Below are 22044 nucleotides of genomic sequence, written 5' to 3'. Positions count from 1 at the left end.
GGCTTGTTGTAAGGCTTAAGAGCTGATCTAAGTAGTTTTTTAGTCTTCAGTAGTTTAGTATTCAGGCTGCCAAGGATTTCTGCCGAGTGAGCTTGTTATTGATACTTCATAACACTGATCGATTGTTTAGTGATTACTTACATGTCTCTACCCTCTTCGTGACTACCTGCAACTTGAAGACCAGGAATCTTGACTCCTTCCTCTTTGTGTCTTTGGTTAGCAGAATACCAGGCATATGGTGAATGTTCAGTGAGTGTTTGTTGAATGAATGAATGTACTGTGTGCTGGATATCATCCTTTTACCTCCACGTTCATCCTCTACTCTTCTTCACCCTGCTCTGGTCCCTGAGGGGCTGACCCGCAGATGACATCAGTGGGCTTGTGGGGCCTCTGGCTTCTGGTTGGGTTTGGCCAGTGGCGGGAAGTCAGAACGGCAGAGGCGAGGGCATTTGTCCCACTGGCTCCCCCTCTTGTGAGGTCACCATGTGCCGGTGTGTCCCTCAACAGAAGGTCTCCTCTCTCATTAAGGGAGCCTGTGCTCCATGACTCTCTCCTTCCACATCCCATAGCCTCTTCACCCCCTCATCCTTTAAAGCCAAGGAGAGGTGGCAGCAGCTAGCACCAGGTCCCTGCACTGTCCATACACCCAGCTCACACCTGTCTAATTAGTCTGTAAATTAACCCTCCACAAATTATCCCAATTAGAGTGTACCTTTTCTTTCCCGTGGGGAAGCAGCCAGCCCCCATTGCTCATGGAAATTTTAAATGGTTTGAGCTGGACCCCGGGGGCTCCAGGCACTTAAAAAGGTCGGCAGCGTGGCTCTTCAGAGGATGTGTGACATGGCTGGCCGTTAAGGGCAATCGGATGTGCGACAGCTTTGGGGAAAGAAGTAGCAGTTTTGGAAACTGTTCTCTACCTAGGAGAGACTTTCTCCCACTGATAACCTGTGAGATCTTATTTTAGGCTGACTGTCTGTTTTTAAGTCTCTGCAATTGCCTGTTATCATGGTTGTGTGTATATGACTCAGCGTGGGATGTGCCAGGAGAGGAAGGACCAGATATAGCAGTGGGGATGCAGGCTTTACCTACTAGCTTTGCCAACAGAGGAGTTTTTAAGGAGTTACTCTGGTGTCTAATTCAGTGTTTAAATGTCGACTCTTTGGGCTGTTTCGCTGCAGGTGATCATAAACAGCACAATCACACCCAATATGACTTTCACCAAAACATCGCAGAAATTTGGGCAGTGGGCCGACAGCAGAGCCAACACGGTGTTTGGTTTGGGGTTTTCCTCGGAGCAGCAGCTGACAAAGGTAATGTGGTCCTTCCCGCAGCGCCGTGGGTGCCGCGTCCAATGCTCTTCTCATTCAGTAGGTAATTGCTTGCTGAGGGATCCGGTGCTGCTTCTACTGGTTGAGCAGATTCCTCTCTGGCCTTCAGTTTTCTCCCCTCTGGCGCTGCAGGGCTGCCAAACCAGATGACCTTTTAGAAACATCAGTTTCCTTGAAAATGGAGATGTTGTTTAGAGAAGGAAAACATCTCTGACAATGCTGCTTCACAGCCTGAGGTGTAGCCTCAGGACGCAGCCTTGCCAGTCTTTCCTTCCCCAGGTCCCCTGCACCCAGGGTGGGGTGTGTCTGACAGCCATCAGTGTCACTGACTCTGGTTGGAGCCCTCAGAGAGGGGGAGTAAGGTGACTCACGCTCAGTAAGAGTTTTAAAAGGTTTCTGCTCCCAATTTCCAACATGCATGTGGGGGGCGGGAGGGGTACCCCGAAGCACCAAGCACTTCTCAGACCCCAGATGGGTGTCCTGCGATGCAACTCGATTCTGACACTGCCTGCCTGGAGGAATCATCCAATCCCACAGGTGAAGGGCTCAGTCCTGCAGGATCCCCCCAACTTCAGACTTCAGTTGTAAGCCCAGGGTGTCACCTGTGCTTCTGACTAACCAGCTATAGATCAGAGGTTCCAGTGACCCCCTCCTAAGGTTCAATTAATTTGCTAGAGCTGTTTATAGAACTCAGAGAAACATTTTACTTACTAGGTTACCAGGTTATTATAAAGGGGTATAACTCAGGAACAGCTGGATGGAAGAGACCTAGGGCAAGGTATGGGGAAAGGACGGAGCTTCCACGCCCCTGCTGAAGTCTGCCACTCTCCCCAAATCTCTACATGTTCACCCACCCGGAAGCTCTCCAAACCCTTCCTTTTAGGGTTTTATGGAGGCTTTATTAATTAGGCATGATTGATTCCATCACTGACCACTGGTGATTGATTCAGCCTCCAGCCCTCTCCCCTCCCCTCTATTCATGATTGGTTCCCCTGGAAACCAGCCCCCCCATCCTTAGGTCCTTTGCAAACAAAAGTCACCTCATTGACATAAACCCAGTTTTGACAGAAAGGAGCTTGTTATGAATAATAAGATACCCATTTCACCTTTATGGCTCTGAACTCAGAACTGAGGACAAGAGACCAAATACTGTGACAAAAGATGCTCGCATTGCTCTTAGCGCTCAGGAGCTGTGAGCCAGGAACCGTGGAGGAAGACAAGATATATATTTCCTATATGTCACAGGATCATAAGTTCTTAACTTGGAGCCCCCACAACCCTTAAAATGTCACACAGTGTTTTGTGTGTGTGTTGCTTTTTTTCTAGGGAGAGCGTTTATAGCTTTGCTTTGCTTTCCAAGGGGTCTGGGACACGCTCTGTGGATAGTTAAAAAGGTGTTAAGGAGCAGAGCATGACTGACCACAGACTTGGAGAAGCCCAAGGACCGAGGAAACAAACTGACCACCTCTGAGAGGCCTCACCTGGCCGATGGAAGGGGCCAGAAGCTTGTTTTAGGAGAATAGGCTTCCTTTTAGGATGGTGGAGAGTCCTGTGTAGGTATTGAAAATGTACTGGTTAAAAGCAAGACTGACTAGGGGCTTGCCTGGCGGTCCAGTGGTTAGGACTCCGCGCTTCCACTGCAGGGGACCCGGGTTCAATCCCTGGTCGGGGAACTAAGATCCCTCGTGTCTCAATGCAGCCAAAAAAACAAAACAAAAACAAAAAGCAAGACTGCCTAGTTTATGTGACACAAGAACTTACTGGAAGACTATCAGAGTATCTCAAGGAATCCAAGAGAGAGTTGAAAATCCAGGAAGGGCTGGAGCCAGGCTGACTTTGGGAATCTTGGCTAAAGGAGTTCTAGACCATTGCCTTGACTGTCCCACTGACTGCTGGGCGGGTGTTTATTGAGCTCCTGCTGTGCCAACAGCATGCTGGGCACCAAGGATGCAGAGCTGTGGTCCCGTCCCCAGAGGGCCTTACGGAATTCCAGACGCCTGGGGAATTGACAGAGCTGCTTAGTACAGACTTGGTTGCTTGGGTTCCCTGTGTACACTAAGGACTGTTTTCACAGGGGGATCAGGATGAATCAGGCAGCCACCCTGGCAGGAACTTGCTAAATGCATCTTTCATTTGTCCACTGTGTGTGCATGTGTGTTTGTACACCACATACACACACACGCACGTTTCTAAGGAGGCCTCCAGCCCACAGACCCAGCCACAAACAAGCCCCCTAAGGAAGGGTACCCCACAGTCTGTCCTCCTCTGCATCCCCACCTATGAGGATGCTGTTCCCTAGAAGCCCAAGAAACCCAAAATGGCCTGGTGGCACGCCACACATCCTCTTAGGCCACCCACTCCTAGAAGCATCCTTTCCTGGGTACTAAAGTCTCCAGATCGCCAGGGCTCAGCAACATGGGGCAGGAAGCGGAAATCTTAAGGGTAGCTCGTGGGGTATAAACATGGGAGATGTCATCTCCATCCCTGATCCCTCAGTCCCTGGACTGAGGCTCTGAGGAGAAGCATCACGTCCCACAACTCTGCCAGATGTGGTGTTCTAGCGGGCAGCACAGCAGAGTTCTGGAAGGCCTGCTGCTTCTGCTGATGAGGTTTGTGGGAGGACCAAGAATCCCGTGACGAGTAGACCTTGCTTCATTTCATTTGCAGAGAAGTTGGTTGGTTGGTTGGAGGTGGTGCTGTGTGGTACAGAAGGCATTAAGTAAGTTTGTGAGTCGGGGGGCCGGGAGGCATGACAGTTCGTAGTATACGTCTGTCCTGGTGAGGGTAAATTACTGTGTGCTCTGGAGGAAGGGCCCTGCGTAATCAGCTTTCCACCAGGGAGCTGGCTGGTCACTTAGGAGTGTGATGCAGAATCAGGGCCTCAGGGTGGGCCACTGCTGTTGGCAGTTGATACTCAACCGGGCCAGAGGTCAGGGTGGCCATGACAGGAGTAGGTATTGTCAAGGCCATGCCACATTCTCTCCCCGGCACCAAGGCCAGTGTGTCCCTAAGCCTTTTGAGCAAGGGCCAGGCTGCCTGGGGAAGAGAATGACTGGGTACCCATAGAGCAGCCTTCCTGCCCCTAGTTCTAAGGATTCTTTTTGCTGGAGGGTGGAGGCTTCAGAAGAGCGTTGTCTTGGTCTGTTCAGGCCATTATAACAAAATACCATAGACTGGGTATTTAAACAACAGCCTCTCACGGTTCTTTTTTTTTTTTATAATTAATTTTTATTGAAGTATAGTTGCCTTACAATGTTGTGTTAGTTTCTACTGTACAGCAAAGTGAATCAGCTATACATATACATATATCCCCTCTTTTTTGGATTTCCTTCCCATTTAGGTTACCACAGAGCACTGAGTAGAGTTCCCTGTGCTATACAGTAGGTCCTCACTAGTTATCTATTTTATACATAGTATCAGTAGTGTATATATGTCAATCCCAATCTCTCAGTTCCTCCCACCCCGCTTTCCGCCTCAGTATCCTTATATTTATTCTCTACATCTGTGCCTCGGTTTCTACTTTGCATAAAAATGGTATAAGATCATCTATACCATTTTTCCAGTTTCCATGTATATGCGTTAATATGTGATATTTGTATTTCTCTTTCTTACTTCACTCTGTATGACAGTCTCTAGGTCCATCCACGTCTCTACAAATGACCCAATTTCATTCCTTTTCATGGCTGAGTAATGTTGCATTGTATATATGTACCACATCTTCTTTATCCATTCCTCTGTTGACGGACATTTAGGTCACTTCCATGTCCTGGCTATTGTAAATAGTGCTGCAATGAACATTAGGGTGCATGTGTCTTTTTGAATTATGGTTTTCTCAGGATATATGCCCAGTAGTGGGATTGCTGGGTCATATGGTAATTCTATTTTTAGTTTTTTAAGGAACCTCCATGCTGTTCTCCATAGTGGCTGTATCAATTTGCATTTCCACCAACAGTGCAAGAGGGTTCCCTTTTCTCCACACCCTCTCCAGCATTTATTGTTTCTAGATTTTTTGATGATGGCCATTGTGACCGGTGTGAGGTGATACGTCACTGTAGAATTGATTTTCATTTCTCTGATAATTAGTGATGTTGAGCATCTTTTCATGTGCCTCTTGGCCATCAGTATGTCTTCTCTGGAGAAATGTCTGTTTACATTTTCTGCCCTTTTTTTTTTTTTTTGATATTAAGCTGCATGAGCTGTTTGTATATTTTGGAGATTAATCCTTTGTCAGTTGCTTCGTTTGCAAATGTTTTCTCCCATTCTCAGGGTTGTCTTTTTGTCTTGTTTATGGATTCCTTTGCTGTGGACAGCCTCTCATAGTGCTGGAGGCTGGAGTCCTGAGATCAGGGAGCTAGCATGGTCAAGTCAGGTGAAGGCGCTCTTCCAAGTTGCAGACTGTCAGCTTTTCATTGTATTTTCACATGATGAAAGGAGGGCAAGAATGCTCTCTGCGGTCTCTCTCTTTTTTTTTTTTTTGCGGTACGCAGGCCTCTCACTGTTGTGGCCTCTCCCGTTGCAGAGCACAGGCTCCGGACGCGCAGGCTCCGGACGCGCAGGCTCAGCGGCCATGGCTCACGGGCCCAGCCGCTCCGCGGCATGTGGGATCTCCCCGGACCGGGGCACGAACCCGCGTCCCCTGCATCGGCAGGCGGACTTTCAACCACTGCGCCACCAGGGAAGCCCTACGGTCTCTTTTATAAGGGCATTATTCCCAGCCATGAGGGCTCCATCCTTATGACCCAGTCACCTCCCAAAGGCTCCACCTCCTAGCCCATCCCACTGAGGGTTAGGATTGCCACATATGAATTTGAGGGAGACACAGACTTTCAGTCCATTGCAAGCATTCATGGGGAACGTGAATATCTCCAGGCTCTGGTTCGATTTGGGACCATTGTTGTAGCCATTTCCCAGATCTCTTTGTCACTACCCCTCCAGCTTGATTTCTTCCCAATCCCTCCCATGCAGCTAGGCCCTTTACCATTTCCCCAGGGTTCAGTGTAGACTCCAACTCCAGGTCACCTCTCCTGTGCACACCGGACAGTGAGATGTTCCACGTCGTGCCACAGGGAGGATTTCCCTTTTCCATCATCCTCCCGACGACGGGAGGAGCACAAGCAAAATCCTGACACTGTGTGAGGGAAGCTGCAAACGGTTCACTGTTAACAGGTGCCCAGGCGTTGGGGGTGGGGAAGGCTGATAGAGGCCAGCTGTTGGAAGGCCTTCTGTGTCATGCCAGAGTTTCTGGACTTTATCCTATGGCCTGTGAAAGATTTTAAGCCAAGAAAAAAAATGATCAGATTTTCATTTTAGGTGGATTTTTTTTCTGGCCTCAGGACAGATTCGCTTGTGTTAGTCCAGATCAGAGATGATGAGGGCTTGTGTACGAGTTGGAGAGATTTAAGAAATACTGAGGAGCTAAACGGGTGGCACTCGGTGAGCCGACGTGGGAGGCAAAGACTGGGGTGGGGATGGGTGGATGATGTGACTCCATTGTTTGAAATGAGGAAGAGGAATAGGTGCTGTGAGGATCGGAGTGAATTTCTATAAGGTGGAAGCAAGTATGATGGTGAGTTGTTGAAAGAATAATTAAGCAGAGCCTCTGTCTGAAGAGGCTCTTGGGGATTGCCTGCCTTTTCCCTCTGAAGAAGTTCCTGGTGGGGAGAAGAGGGGTTGTGGGAGCCATGCCTCCCCTGCCAAGTGTCTCCTATCCAGACTGATAGGCCTGGAAGCCTCAGACTGCTGGGCAGGGTCAGATGGGGGGCTTCTGTCAGCAACAGGGTCCTGGCTGGGCCCACCTTGGCTCAATGGCCCCTGATCCCATGCAGGGCTGGAGTTCTTCACGGAAGCCTGGGATGGTTTGAGGGTTACGCTCAGCTGCCTGGAACAATTTCTTCCATCTTTGGGGGACTCAAAGTAGCTAGGAAGGATAAAGGGGTAACATATCAATGAAAAGAGTTGAAAGGAGGGAGAACTCAGCACAAAAATGAGAACCAGTTGTTAAAGTTCCATTCTTTGTGCCCCTGAGAACTGAAGAGACCTTGGGCTGCACGTGCTTCCAGGTGTGGCCACTCCTAATTTTTCCCAGATGGAAGATGTCCTATCATTAAAGGGGAGTGCCCTGTCTTCCCGAGTTACCCGGCCTCCTCCAGCGGTATTGGAGTCCCGCTTTGCGACTGTGACCTGCCATTGTCACAAAGCCGTACCAAAGAAGCCCTCAGATGTCTCCTTTTTCAGAATGTTTCAAATCAACTTGTCCCCTTCCCTTTGAAGGGAGCTATTAACCACACACTGATCAATTACCATGATGTGAGGCTGGCACTCTCGACAAGTGGCAATTAGCACAGAGGAACTTGGGCCTAACGGGTTCCCAAGGTGTGTTGCTGAGAGGACAGCTGTGGCTGAATGTTCTCGACTTCACAGAGCAACCACCCACAGACCTGAAAGGGGAATTGGTCATCAAACACTATAACTAGGCTAGAAAAAGGGACCCCAGTGTGGGTGTTTTCATTTAAGAACACTTCTCTTTTTACCCCCCAGGAGGAAAATAGATAGATACCTTTGTCTTTACTGCTCCCTTTATAAGGACCACTTCACACCAAAATCCAGAAAGTATTACAGGGACACTTTCTGCTCTTTATATAGGCTTTCCAAAACGACAGGAGCTACATTTTCCCAGAGGTAAGCTGGGACTCTGTCCACCCGCTGAAGAGGGCATAACGCCTCAGCCTACTGAAGAATGTTGAAAAGGGACTTACGTGTTCTGACAAAAGGAAGGGCTTCTGAAGAGATCCAAGGAAGGAGAACCGAGTGTAAGAGTGAACCAGTTGTTAAAGTGTAGATGATTTCTGGCATATGACCTTGAGATGTTTGTCTCCATCTCATTCATTGCAGGCAGAAGGAAACACATTCTGCCACGAAGCGGAGTGATCCAGGGTGGACTTGCTAGTGCTCTGTGATTGGTCCATCTAAACCCTGACCCATACGTGGCATTTGCTTTTGACCCTTTTCAGTTATGTCATTTCAAATTCAAATTTGTGTTCTGATGCTCACTTCATTAACTCAGTGTAGTTGTGAGAGCATTGCTCTATCTCCTACCTTTGTGATTTAAAGGCTAATTGTTCTTTCAGTGGGGGATATTGATCATTCTTTTGATATGTTTTAGTTAGAATGTTTTTGGCTGCAAGTAACAAAGAGGGCTTGTGCTTTTCATACAAAAGAGAAGTCCTAAGGCAGGCAGTTGCCAGCATTAGTACAGTGGCTCCGTGATATCGGGTGTAGGGCTCTGTGTGTTTTGTTTCTTTGACTGTCCTTTTCCTCATGATGATAAAATGGCTTCTTAAGCTCGATCCATCACATCTGCATTCGTGGCAGGAGGGTGGTACCACAACTCTCCCTGTAAACTCCCTTGGCAGATTTCTTTTTGGGATACTGTTATCAGTCTTGGGTCCCTAGGCCACCCTCCCACACCCACCTTCAGGAAAAAAAAATAGAGGCAGACAAATGTCTTACCATGGTCAGCTTAGATCAGTTCTCATTCTCTACCACCTGGGAAATGTCCTGCTCTAGACAAATTGAGATTCTGTTAAGCTAAGGGAAAAGAAGAAATGGATTTTGAATAAGCAAATAGGTAGCGTCTGCCCTAGGGTCTTCAAAGACCCAGGCCAAAAAAGCCACAAATGAAATAAAACAATAGTCTTTCATTTTCTATCATAATATATGATGATGATGATTTTGATTACAAAATTATTACCACACATTTAAAAACTATAGAAAATGATCCTAATAAGTAAAGACATGAGAATTTGGCTTATATTAAGAAACATTTGTGGTTTGAATGTCCTTTGATCCATGAGTTTTATTTACAGGAATCTATTCTAAGGAAATAATTGTAACTGCATCCAGAGAATTAGCTACAAGAATTTTCCTTGCAGCATCATTTATAATAGCAAAAACAAAAAGACAAAAACACCAGCCTAAGTGTCCAGCCATAGGAAATTAACTAAATAAACTCCAGTATATCCTTCAGGGTGATATTGTGCAGCAATTCAGGTAATGTAATAGACGATCATATAAGTGCATGGAAGTATTATCATATCGTTAATATCAAAAGTAGCTATAAAAGCAGATGTACAATATTCTATTTTTTAACGAATATGTGTAGTGGATGCATGTATACAGATAGGAAAAAATCGAAAGTTTATATGGTTAATGCTTATCTCTGGGTGATGGGACTATAGGTTTTAAAAAGATATTTTTTCCTAAATTATACTTACTAAATATACAAGCATGTGTGCTTTTTTTATAATAAGGGGGGAAATATGAGAAAGCTTAAGCCTTGGAGAGAGGGGCTTTTTCACCAAAGGTCGGTCATCTTGGCACCTCGCTCAGTGAGGACTGCTTTCATTCCAGCAGTTGGAGGCTGTGAGTGGAAACCTCCCATCCTTCTCCCAGGGTGCCCTGGATTGCTTCCAGTTTTTCATGATTATAGTTAATGCTAGGATTAACGTCTTTATATTGAGGGCCTTTTTTTTTTTTTTTCATATTCCCAATTATTTTTGAAGAATAGTTTCCCAAAAGTGATCTCACTAGGTCAGTGGGTAGGAACATTTTTTTCTCGTAAGAAAAACATTTTTCTTACGATACATATTTCCAAAATGCTTCTCGGTGGGGCTGTACCAGTCACAAGGCTGCCAGGAATACCTTTGCCAGCACAGGATATTATAATTGTTTTTAGCGTTTGCTAATTCAGCAGGCAAAGAATGGTGCCTCAGGATTTTGCCTTGCATTTCCAGCAAGGCTGAACGATCTTCTCTATAAATTGTTTACTTGTTGTATTTTTTTTTTTTTTTTTTTTTGCGGTACGCGGGCCTCTCACTGTTGTGGCCTCTCCCTTTGCGGAGCACAGGCTCCGGACGCGCAGGCTCAGCGGCCATGGCTCATGGGCCCAGCCGCTCTGCGGCATGTGGGATCTTCCCAGACCGGGACACGAACCCGCGTCCCCTGCATCGGCAGGCGGACTCTCAACCACTGCGCCACCAGGGTAGCCCTACTTGTTGTATTTTTTATTCCTGAATTTTGCCATTTATCTATTGGGGTTTTCATATTTTCCTTTTCAATTTGTACAAACCCTTTCTATACTAAAGATAATGGCCCTTTTTCTGTTGTACTGGCCTATCTATAGATATTTCCCCCAGGCTGTTGTTTCCCTTCTGATTTAGTTTTTTTTTTTTTCTTTTTATATTCAAAAGCTTTGAATTGTTAGGCAGTCAAGTCTGTCACTTTTGTGATTTTCTTTTGTTTCTTACAAGTTTAGAAAATTACCCTCTCACCCCTCAAGCAGAAGTCTGATGAATGTTCAACTCTGCTTGCATCCAGATTTAAAAAAAAAAAACTTACCCCTTTAACCCATCGTTGATTTATCATGCTACTGGTTCGCCTAAGGATTTAAATTCATTTCCCCTCAGTTTACCAAAATTATCTCAATCATATTTTTGAATAATTTTCTCCATTAATTTATGATTCCTCCTTTGTCATAGCTAATTTTTATATAAATGGTAGGGCCTATTCCCATAATGCCACCTCTTTTTAAATGATTATTTACCTAAAATGTATCTGATAGAGCTTATCCTACTTCGTTACATTTTAAGCTTATTTTCTGATAAAAATTCTTTTGATTCTCACCCATTTGAATATAAAACAAAATCCCCTACAGACTCAGAATTCCTTTGAGGACAGCAACCAAGTCTTTCTTGGGTATTTCAGTGTGCCCAGCACAGTCCCTAGCACGTAGAGATAACTAGTTAATACTTTTGAATGAATGAATTCACCCTTTTGTGGCATTCTTTTACTAAAGTTCGTGGTATTAAGTCCAGTCAAGGCCAGAGAAGCTGTGCTTCTCTCTGTTGAACCCCTATCGTACACCCAGCAAAGCCCCATCTCTCATCCTCCAGTGATCCGTGTATTAGTATCCACATTTCATAGATAAAGAAGCCAAGGTGCAGAGCAGTTCATTTGCCTGCGTTTGAAAGGCTGTTAAGTGTCAGAGTTGGGCATCTTAGCTAAGGTAGCAGTTAAGCAGGTAAATCATAGGGCCCCGGAGTGTCCAGCACTGGCTTCAGATGGCCTGTGTTCAGTCCCAGTGTGAACTTGGCCAGTTTCGAAACCCATCTGTGCCCCATTTGTATACTGACAGTAGTAAGAGGACCTCAGGGTAGCTGTGAGTGCATAGTAAGACTGTACATTCTAACCGAGTGTCTTATCTCATTTCTGGGAGTCGAGAATACATGTCCTTTTTTTCCCCTTTTTTGAGATGTTCTAGGCTGTTACTGTTCACAGGCGTGCCTTGGAGATATTGTGAATTTTGTTCCAGACCACCGCAATAAAGCAAATCTTGCAATAAAGCAAGTCACACAAATTTTTTGGCTTCGCAGTGCATGTAAAAGTTATGTTTACACTATACTGTAGTCCATTAAGTGTGCACTAGCATTATGTCTACAATAACAATGTACATACCTAAATTTAAAAAATACGTTGTGGCTAAAAATTGCTAACCATTATCTGAGGCGTCACTGAATTTTAGTAACAGCAAAGATCACTGATGGCAGATCACCATGAAAGTTTGAAACATTGTGAGAATTAGTGACAGAGACACGAAGTGAGCAAATACTGTTGGAAAAATGGTACCGATAGACTTGCTTGATGCAGGGTTGCCACCAGCCTTCAATTTGTAAAAAACACGGTATCTGTGAAATGTGATAAAGTGAGGTCTGCCTGTGTAGTAGCACTGTCACCTTGAGGTCCTATAAGGATGTGTGTTTTGACGTATATGTGACAGTTGTTCCTTGCCCCTCTTTTGTAACTGAGAAAAAGAACAGCTAAATAGTGAAGCTGAGGAGAGCTGTAAAATCAGAACTTGTCGCCCGGGCCCGTCATTCTGTATCTGCTGTTCTAATCCTCAGGCCTTGTCTTTGCCTTAAAGGTTCCCATGGCCTGTTTTGGAGTTAAAGCTTTTAGAATTTTCTTTTAAAGAGGAAGTGAGTACAATTCTATTTTAAGGTAAGGGCATCTCTTTGCAAATGGAAAATCCAATCAATAAGTGTTTAGCAACTGCTGTGGACAAGACTCTTGGCATTCTTATAAACACCCGAAAGTAACTGGATGTGTGGATGATTGTGTGGAAATCAGATCTGGGCTCAAGTTCAGGTTTATTATTTACTAGCCATGTGACCATGGGCAAATTTTAACCTCTCTAAGACTCCATTTTCTTTTCAGGAAACTATACATAAGAATTCCCATCCTAGGGACTTCCCTGGTGGCACAGTGGTTAAGACTCTGCACTCCCAATGCAGTGTTCGATCCTTGGTCAGGGAACTAGATCCCACATGCGTGCCACAACTAAGAGTGAGCATGCCACAACTAAGGAGCCTGCCTGCTGCAACTAAGGAGCCTGCCTGCCACAACTAAGACCCGGCACAACCAAATAAATAAATAAATAAAATATTAAGAAAAAAAAAGAATTCCTGTCCTACAGAGGATGGAGAGGAGCAAACAAGAGAATGTGTGTTAAGAAGCCATTAAACTCCTTACCTTGTAGATGTGCCTATGCTGAGGGTCTAGGGGAAGAGGGTACTAAGTAGGCCCACGCAAGACAAAACCGTGGGACACCTGGAGGGGCCACCATGATGGGTGTCAGGGGACAAAGAGAGAAGGGCCCATTGGAACTGAAGGTTTGTGCTCTGGGCTGAGTCTCCAAGAGTTGAGCTGAGGGTCATCCCAGATGTTCAGGGTCAGGTAGGAGGAGACAGACAGAATGGAGGCCCCCAAGCTCCATCCAGAGGCAACTTGTTCTGTCAAAGCCCGGCAGGGCTTTATTTGCTGACTTCTTTGCCACTATCTCCTGCTACCCAAGTCTCGCCCTCTATCTGATACTTACACAGCGTTCACACCCCAGCACCTAACCTAGGGCATGGCCCAGCTCACGGTGAAAATTTTTGTTTGCTGAAGGTGTGAATGGTGCTCAGACCATGTTTGTTGACTGAATAAGCATGACCCTGGCTGATGACATGTCCAATCTAGTTTACAAGCAACTTCGAGTAAGACCCTGAGAGAAAGAGACCCTGACAGGCACAAGGACCGTCTGTAAAGAACAATGCTTTTGGTCTGGGAGCCTGGTGAATTGAGATGCTTGTGGGAGACAGCCAGCCCCACCTTCCTAAGCACAGCATGGGGAGACTCCATCAGCAGGTGTGTCTACTGAGAACCACATGCATTACCGTTTTCTTCAAATCACGTTTGACTTTTAGTTGATAGTGGGGCACAAAAACATTTAATATCATACCTTTTAAAAGTTGCATCTTTTAATGTCTTAATAAGATTGAAAGGCATTTATAGTGCCTGCACAAAATCTCTTCCGGGATAATGTTCATATTCCAAGTGATACTCTATCTAGTTCCTAGGTTGATCCAATCAGTTAAGCTTAGGAAGCAGAAAGATGGGGCAGAATACTCCCAAGACACTTACCACAGTACCTTCTTAAGTCCTTAGGTTTGGCCTGTACTTTGACATGATTTTTTTTTTCAAGTGGGCGTAGGTGTGCAAATCTAGAACCCAGAGCCTGTTCATTCACTGAACAAACTTATTTGTGCCTGCTCTCTGCCAGGTGTCAGGGGAGGGTGCAAAGAGGGAAAGCGTGGACCCTGCCGTCAAGGAGTTCACGACATGATGTTTTTACTTACGGGGCCCCTAAAAGGAAGGCGGGTGCTCTGTCCATCCTTGCTAGACCTCACGTCTTTTAAGCAACAGGTAATGTGATTTTTCTCTGACAGCTCTAGGTTGGTTAAATGAAGCCCTGTAGCTATGGCTTTATTTACAGGCCTGTGGGAGCAACACAGGCCAGCGTTGCCACACTGACCTTCTCTGCCTCTACTGGGTGCTTGGTGGACCAACGGCTATCACCCGGCAAGGTTTCCCAAAGCAGACCATCGTTGTTGGCTTTGTGAAGCACTCAGAGGGCGGCCTGTGCTCAGAAATAGAGTTCTCAGCAAAAGCCACAGAATTGTTGGTGGCCTAGCCACTTGGCCAGCTGTTTTTCGTTTCTCAGCAACATTTGGCTCTCTCTTGCTGTGTGACGTCAGCATTAGCTATCATAGAATGTTCTCTGTTCAAACAACGTATTGGCTGATTAAAATCAGTTGCCTTGTCAGTGACTATAAAGCAGTGATTGATATGACTGCCCTGGGATTTTAAGAATTTTTTTCTTTTAAGAAAATATTAAAACATTTTTGAAAGCAGAGAGCATAGTATAATGGGCACCCATATGCGCATCACGTGGATTTAACAGTGAACACTGTGCCACATTGCTTCATCTATTTTTATTGCTGCTGAAGTACTTTAAAGTAAATTACAGACATCGAGACATTTCACGCCTAAATACTTCAGTGTTGATCTCTAAAGAATCACATTCCCCCACAACCACAACATCATCAGCACTTCTAACAAAATTAATAATAACTCCTGGACTTCCCTGGTGGCGCAGTGGTTAAGAATCCACCTGCCAATGTGGGGGACACGGGTTGGAGTCCTGGTCCGGGAAGCTCGCACATGCTGCGGAGCAATGAAGCCCGTGCGCCACAACTACTGAGCCTGCGCTCTAGAGCCCGCGAGCCACAACTACCGAGCCTGAGCGCTGTAACTACTGAAGCCTGTGTGCTCTAGGGCCCGCAAGCCACAACTACTGAGCCCATGTGCCACAACTACTGAAGCCCATGTGCCTAGAGCCCGTGCTCCGCAGCAACAGAAGCCATTGCAATGAGAAGCCGGTGCACTGCAATGAAGAGTAGCCCCCGCTCGCCGCAGCTAGAGAAAGCCCGTGTGCAGCAACGAAAACCCAAAGCAGCCATAAGTAAATAAATAAATAAATAAAGTAACTCCTTGGTGTCATCTTATCCAGTCCATGCTCACATTTCCCTCCTTGTTGCCCAGAAGTCTTCTACTTGGTCTGTTCAAAAGAGGACTCAGTCCTAGGCTGCACGTTGCATTTTGCTATTTTATATCTTAGGCTTTTAAAATCTAGGACTGGGCTTCCCTGGTGGCACAGTGGTTGAGAGTCCGCGTGCCGATGCAGGGGACACGGGTTCATGCCCTGGTCCGGGAGGATCCCACATGCCGCGGAGCGGCTGGGCCCATGAGCCATGGCCACTGAGCCTGCGCGTCCGGAGCCTGTGCTCTGCAACGGGAGAGGCCACAACAGGGAGAGGCCACAATAGTGTGAGGCCCGCGCACTGAAAAAAAAAAAAAAAATCTAGGACTGTTCCTTTTCAACTTTTTGGATGTTTTTGTGTTTCCTGACATTGACTTGTAAGAGTTCTTGGATCTTTCAATAGGGATTATGAAGTTTTTCGTGGATTCCTTTTGCACTATAGCTAAATTTCTTTTGTTGCATTTGTATTAGGTGCTGTTAGCCAGAGGTATGTGTTTTTAATATTTCGCCATCAAATCTAGCTTCAGTATCTTAGAAATTCGTTCAGATCTGACCTTGGCCAATAGTGGGTTTTTTTGGAAAAAGCATTCATTATATTCATTTCTTTTTAATCTCAAATAAAATCCTTCTTCTGGATTTATACAGGATTTATTGGCTTAAAAGGAATGCAAAATAATAAAGGTAGGTTCTGAATATCAGCCATGTGTAAGGTTAAGGAAATCCCTAATAATTCTTCTTCACGTTCAGTTTGCAGAGAAATTCCAGGAGGTGAAAGAAGCTGCCAGACTAGCCAGAGACAAATCTCAGGAGAAAATCGAGACCTCGAGCAATCATTCCCAAGTAAGTAATTTGTCCGTAAAATGAATGACTGTGATCAGTGCTTGAGACTCTGTTCCTTGTCACTTTTGACAAGAAATAAGAAATTTTCGCAGTAGGGCATTTTGAAAACTTTTTCAACTATTAGACTGCTCACAGTGAGATGAATGTGACATGTAAGAGACTCTTGAATTTTTCAGGATGTGGTGATATATTTTGGATGGAAAACGTTTGATGAGATTAGAGTTAATGCATGTCCCTGGTCTGGGATGTCCTCTGGTCACGGTTTAAAAACCAATGTCAATGGTCTTCCCTGGTAGCGCAGTGGTTGAGAGCCCGCCTGCCGATGCAGGGGACACGGGTTCGTGCCCCGATCTGGGAAGATCCCACATGCCGCGGAGCGGCTGGGCCCGTTAGGCATGGCCTCTGAGCCTGCGCGTCTGGAGCCTGTGCTCTGCAACGGGAGAGGCCACAACAGTGAGAGGCCCGTGTACCGCAAAAAAAAAAAAAAAAAAAAAAAAAAAAGCCAAGGTGAAGTGTTTTCTTTCTGTGTTGGGAGGTGAGGTCTGCATGAAGGATGCTCATGGACAAATGCAGGTACCTGTGCCCATGACAGAGAAAACTTGATCGATGCCAGAGAGTCCTCATCTGTCTCCCTATTATAACAAAGTCACGTGGGAGGTGGTATTCCAACAGCTCTGGTTTAGCCAACGTAAATGTGGCTTTGCCAGGAACTGAGTTATCTGTCTACTTAAAAGTGTGATAATTGACTAAAAGGGACCTATTTTAACCTGAAATAAAAACACCTGCCTTCCTGACATCTAGATTAGGGTGTGTAGTGGTAGGTGGAAACCTTGACCTAGTGACAGAGTTATGTGTAGAGAGACAGGGAAAGGGAGACCTGACGAGACGTAGGAGCTGGGGTCTGGGATTAGGGATAAGCATGATGTAAATGCAAGGCAGCCAGGGTTCTGCCTGCCTGGGGGTGAGGTGCACAGTGGGAGGAACAGAGATGCACTTGGAGGTACTGTGGAGGACCTGGAATTCTTCATTAGTGGACCATTCTTAATTATTTATTGTTGGATAATGGGAAGACATTGGAGATGTTTTATAGCTACCGATCAGGAATTGACATGAAGGTTGCATGCGGGTGGTGAGGAAGTCAGGGAGGAGCTGAGGGCAGGAAGATCGGAGAATGGCCAGGCCAGGCCAGCCATGGATGGATGTCGGGGCAGCTTGTGGAAAGAGAACAGGAGACATGGGCATCCTGAGCGGTCAAGATCAACACCCTAGACTTGGCCGTCAGCAATAGCTGAAGCTGAATCCTGTAAAAGATGCCCCTACGGATTTATGGAAATGAACGTGTATTAGACTTCAAGTGGGCAGGAACTTTCCTGAATCTTTGTAAATAGTCTTTAATGACATCTAAATGATACTGTTAATTTAGTATACTAATTATTGTACTGAGTAATCGCTGAGGATCTGTAAAATTGGGCACTTGAAATGGTCCATAGTCTAAGGACTTTCTCTGTGTTTTTTTTTTTGGAATGCTAAGATTATTATACAATAAGAGTTACCAAAGATATTTTGTTAATGTTTTGGTGTGTTTCTTCCTAATATAGCTTTCCAGTATATCTTGGTGTTATTCTTTTTAATCTTTTTTTAAAAAACTTATTTGTTATGATCCTTTCCTTGTGTTTTCAAATATCCCTTTTCAAAACTATTTTAATGGCTAGATAGTATTCCAGTGTTTGCATCACAACTTATTCCATTAACCTCCTATAATTTGGGACATCGATGTTGTTTCTTATTTTTCATTAATATAAATAACACCATGCTAAGGATTCTTGCACACCTTTTGTGCATTTGATGGTTTCTGCAGGATAAATTCTTGAAGTGGAAGTATTGGGTTAAGGGTAGGACTTTTTTTCTGGTCAACAATTTTTTTTTTTTGGATTTTATTTTATTTATTTTTTATACAGCAGGTTCTTGTTAGTTATCCATTCTATACATATTAGTGTATACATGTCAATCCCAATCTCCCAATTCATCCCACCACCACCACCCCCGCCACTATCCCCCATTGGTGTCCATACGTTTGTTCTCCACATCTGTGTCTCTATTTCTGCCCTGAAAACTGGTTCATCTGTACCGTTGTTCTAGGTTCCATATATATGCGTTAATATACAATATTTGTTTTTCTCTTTCTGACTTACTTCACTATGTATGACAGTCTCTAGATCCATCCACGTCTCTACAAATGACCCAATTTCTTTCCTTTTTATGGCTGAGTAATATTCCATTGTATATATGTACCACATCTTCTTAATCCATTCGTCTGTCGATGGGCATTTAGGTTGCTTTCATGACCTGGCTACTGTAAATAGTGCTGCAGTAAACACTGGGTTGCATGTGTCTTTTTGAATTATGGTTTTCTCTGGGTATATGCCCAGTAGTGGGATTGCTGGGTCATATGGTAATTCTATTTTTAGTTTTTTAAGGAACCTCCATACTGTTCTCCATAGTGGCTGTATCAATTTACATTCCCACCAACAGTGCAAGAGGCTTCCCTTTTCTCCACACCTTCTCCAGCATTTGTTGTTTGTAGCTTTTCTGATTGATGCCCATTCTAACTGGTGTGAGGTGATACCTCATTGTAGTTTTGATTTGCATTTCTCTAATAATTAGTGACGTTGAGCAGCTTTTCATGTGCTTCATGGCCATCTGTATGTCTTCTTTGGAGAAATGTCTATTTAGGTCTTCTGCCCATTTTTTGATTGGGTTGTTTATTTTTTTAATATTGAGCTGCCTGAGCTGTTTATATATTTTGGAGATTAATCCTTTGTCCATTGATTCGTTTTCAAATATTTTCTCCCATTCTGAGGGTTGTCTTTTTGTCTTGTATTGTAGTTTCCTTTGCTTTTCAAAAGCTTTTAAGTTTCACTAGGTCCCATTTGTTTATTTTTGTTTTTATTTCCATTACTGTAGGAGGTGGATCAAAAAAGATCTTGCTGTGATTTATGTCACAGAGTGTTCTTCCTATGTTTTCCTCTAAGAGTATTATAGTGACTGGTCTTACAGTTAGGTCTTTAATCCATTTGGAGTTTATTTTTGTGTGTGGTGTTAGGGAGTGTTCTAATTTCATCTTTTACATGTGGCTGTCCAGTTTTCCCAGCAAGGGGTAGGACTTTTTTTTTTTTTTTTTTTTTTGCGGTACGCGGGCCTCTCACTGTTGTGGCCTCTCCTGTTGCGGAGCACAGGCACCGGACGCACAAGTTCAGCGGCCATGGATCACGGGCCTAGCCGCTCCACGGCATGTGGGATCTTCCCGGACCGGGGCACGAACCCGTGTCCCCTGCATCGGCAGGCGGACTCTCAGCCACTGCGCCACCAGAGAAGCCCAGTAGGAGGTTTTGAGAGCTTTTGACACACACTGCAAACATCCCTACAGAAATGTACAATTGTGACTCCCACCAGCAGTGAATGAGAGCGTTTTTCCCTCCCGTTCCCTCCCCAACAAAGCTTTGTTGATTTGACAGAAGAAAAATGTACTTTATTGGCTTTTTAAATTTTGTATTTCTTTACTAGTGAGATTAAATTTTTTTGTTTATTAATTCTATGTATTTCTTCTTCTGTAAATGTCAATTGCATGTCCTTTCCGCTTTTTTGTGTTCATTTCCAAGAACTTTATTTTTAACATGGCTAGTTTTGAATATATACAAAACTAGGCAGAACTGGGTAAATGAACCCCCATGGACCCATAGGTCAGCTTTAACAATTAGGACTCTATGACCAATGGTTTCATCTACACCCCCCTCTCCCTCCGTCTTTATTTTAAAGCCAGTCCCAGACATCATTTCATTCATAAATATTTCAGAGCGTCACTCTAAAAGTTGAGGACTCTAGGGGTTTTTTAGTATAGGAATAGTATTAGCGTTTTTGTTTTTAGTATGCATTGAAAATGTTTCCCCCACATCGTTGCTTACATTCTGATATAGCTTATGCACTTTTTTGCGATGTAGAAATTTAGTCATACGTCATTCCCTTCTTGTCTTTCCTTTGCCTTTATTCTTCTTGGAGACGAAATAAAATCTTTCTAAGATCTTCTCCAAGACCAGATGAGGTTTCACCTCCATGTAGAATGGCTTATTACAGCAAACATTTCAGAATATTCATAACGTTGCTAACTAGTCGCAGACACCCATATCTGATTCCTGGTTTTGTTTTTTTTTCAAATGAGTGTGTTCATCTCTCTGTAGCCCCGGGATTTTTAAGTCATCTCAGCTTCTTATACTTTTTCTCTTAACTCATTCACTGTTTCTTATTATAAAACCCTCCTCCCCCCTTTCTTTTTCTTTTTTTTTCTTTTGGCCATGGCCTGCAGCATGTGGGGTCTTTGTTCCCCAACAAGGGATTGAACCTGCGCCCCCTGCATTGGAAGCACGGCGTCTTAACCACTGGACCGCCAGGGAAGTCCCTAAAACTCTCCCCCTCTTTTAATCTGTGGTTTCTGTCCTGTGTTATTTAAGGAGATCAGGTATCCGGGCTTGTTAGGTTTACCTGTAAAGTTTGAGTGAAAAGGTTCTGCGTAACGGCCCTGTGTGCTGTCTTGTGGGTAAAATGCACGGACTGTCTGGACTCCAAGTGGAGTCTCCACGGATGGTCTTGTTATGAGTCTGTGGACTTGTCAGTCTTTGCTGCGTTCTGGTTGGATGCGTTGGTTCTCCCACACTCATAACCGCACAGTTCCTCATCATGCCTGATTTGCTTCCGCTGTGAGGACAAGCGATAAGGTGTGCAAGTGATTCAGTCTGGCCAGGAATCTGGGTGTGAAACCCCATCTTCCACTCAGGCATCCAGCATCAACGGAACGGACGATGAAAAGGCATCTTCAGCGGGTCCTGCCAACACACACCTCAAGTCTGAGAACAACAAGCTGAAGATCGCTCTGACACAGAGGTGAGCATGTTCAAATCCAGGTGCTGTTGTCTCCCAGGTCAGCACTTCCCTGCAGCCTTTCCCACTGGGCAGGGTTTCAGGAAGTTGGGAAAGGAGACTGGGTCCTGCTCAGAGCGTCCGGTCTTGACTCCTGGCCAAAGGAAGACCAGCTGCCTTCATGGTTGTTCTCTGTGCACATCAGCATCTATGTGTGTGTGTGAGAAAGAGGTGTCCCTGTGCTTTTTTTTTTTTTTGCCATGCCACGAGACTTGTGAGATCTTAATTCCCCAGCCAAGGATGGAACCTGGGTCCCCTGCAATGGAAGCATGGAGTCCTAACCACTGGACCACCAGGGAAGTCCCTGTCCCAGTGCTTACGTTTCATTTTTTTGGGGGGGTGGCCCGTGCCATGCGGCATAAGGGATCTTAGTTCCCCAACCAGGGGTCAAACCCGTGCCCCCTACATTGGGAGTATGGAGTCTTAACCACTGGACAACCAGGGAAGTCCCTGTTTTGGTTTTTGAGAAGCCAAATTTATCATTTATTCATATATGATAACACTGAAAAACATTAAAACCTAAGAAACTGTCTTGAAAATAAAATAAAATCTCACAAAAATCAGTAGCTTTTCTATATACAAACAAACATCACGTAGACTATATATTTGAAGAAGAGATTTCCTTTACAATATGAACTAGAACCATAAAATACATGGGAATAAACTTAAGAAATGTACAGGATCTTTGTGAAGAAAACTCAAATGATTTTGAGGGCCATACATGAAAAATTCAACAAATAGAAAAAGTCTATTGGGAAGTGGTAGGAAGCCTCAATATTTTAAAAAGTATCAATTTCCCTTAAATTGATCTACAAATTTAACACAACCCCCATGACGATATCAACAAGATTTTAACTTTTAATGACTATACTAGCTGTGCTTGTGTTTTCCTTGTTTTTTGTTTGTTTGTTTGTTTGTTTTTTGCGG

At 44.6% G+C, this 22044-nt stretch overlaps 1 protein-coding gene across 7 annotated transcripts in view; it reads left to right on the top strand.

Moving 5' to 3' along the window:
- Positions 1-22044, top strand: part of HOMER2 (homer scaffold protein 2) — a 104724-nt gene that overhangs the window by 54484 nt on the left and 28196 nt on the right. For all 7 annotated transcript variants that reach the window (XM_067698169.1, XM_067698178.1, XM_067698159.1 and 4 more), the window contains exons 3-5: positions 1179-1310; positions 16054-16146; positions 20975-21081. In XM_067698169.1, the coding sequence (XP_067554270.1) occupies positions 1179-1310; positions 16054-16146; positions 20975-21081 (332 nt within the window). The remainder of the gene's footprint in view (positions 1-1178; positions 1311-16053; positions 16147-20974; positions 21082-22044) is intronic.

Source organism: Pseudorca crassidens, chromosome 1 (assembly GCF_039906515.1).
Source record: "Pseudorca crassidens isolate mPseCra1 chromosome 1, mPseCra1.hap1, whole genome shotgun sequence".
Taxonomy (NCBI): domain Eukaryota; kingdom Metazoa; phylum Chordata; class Mammalia; order Artiodactyla; family Delphinidae; genus Pseudorca; species Pseudorca crassidens.
Note: the sequence above shows the minus strand (reverse complement) of the source record. Positions and strands in the feature narration are given on the sequence as shown.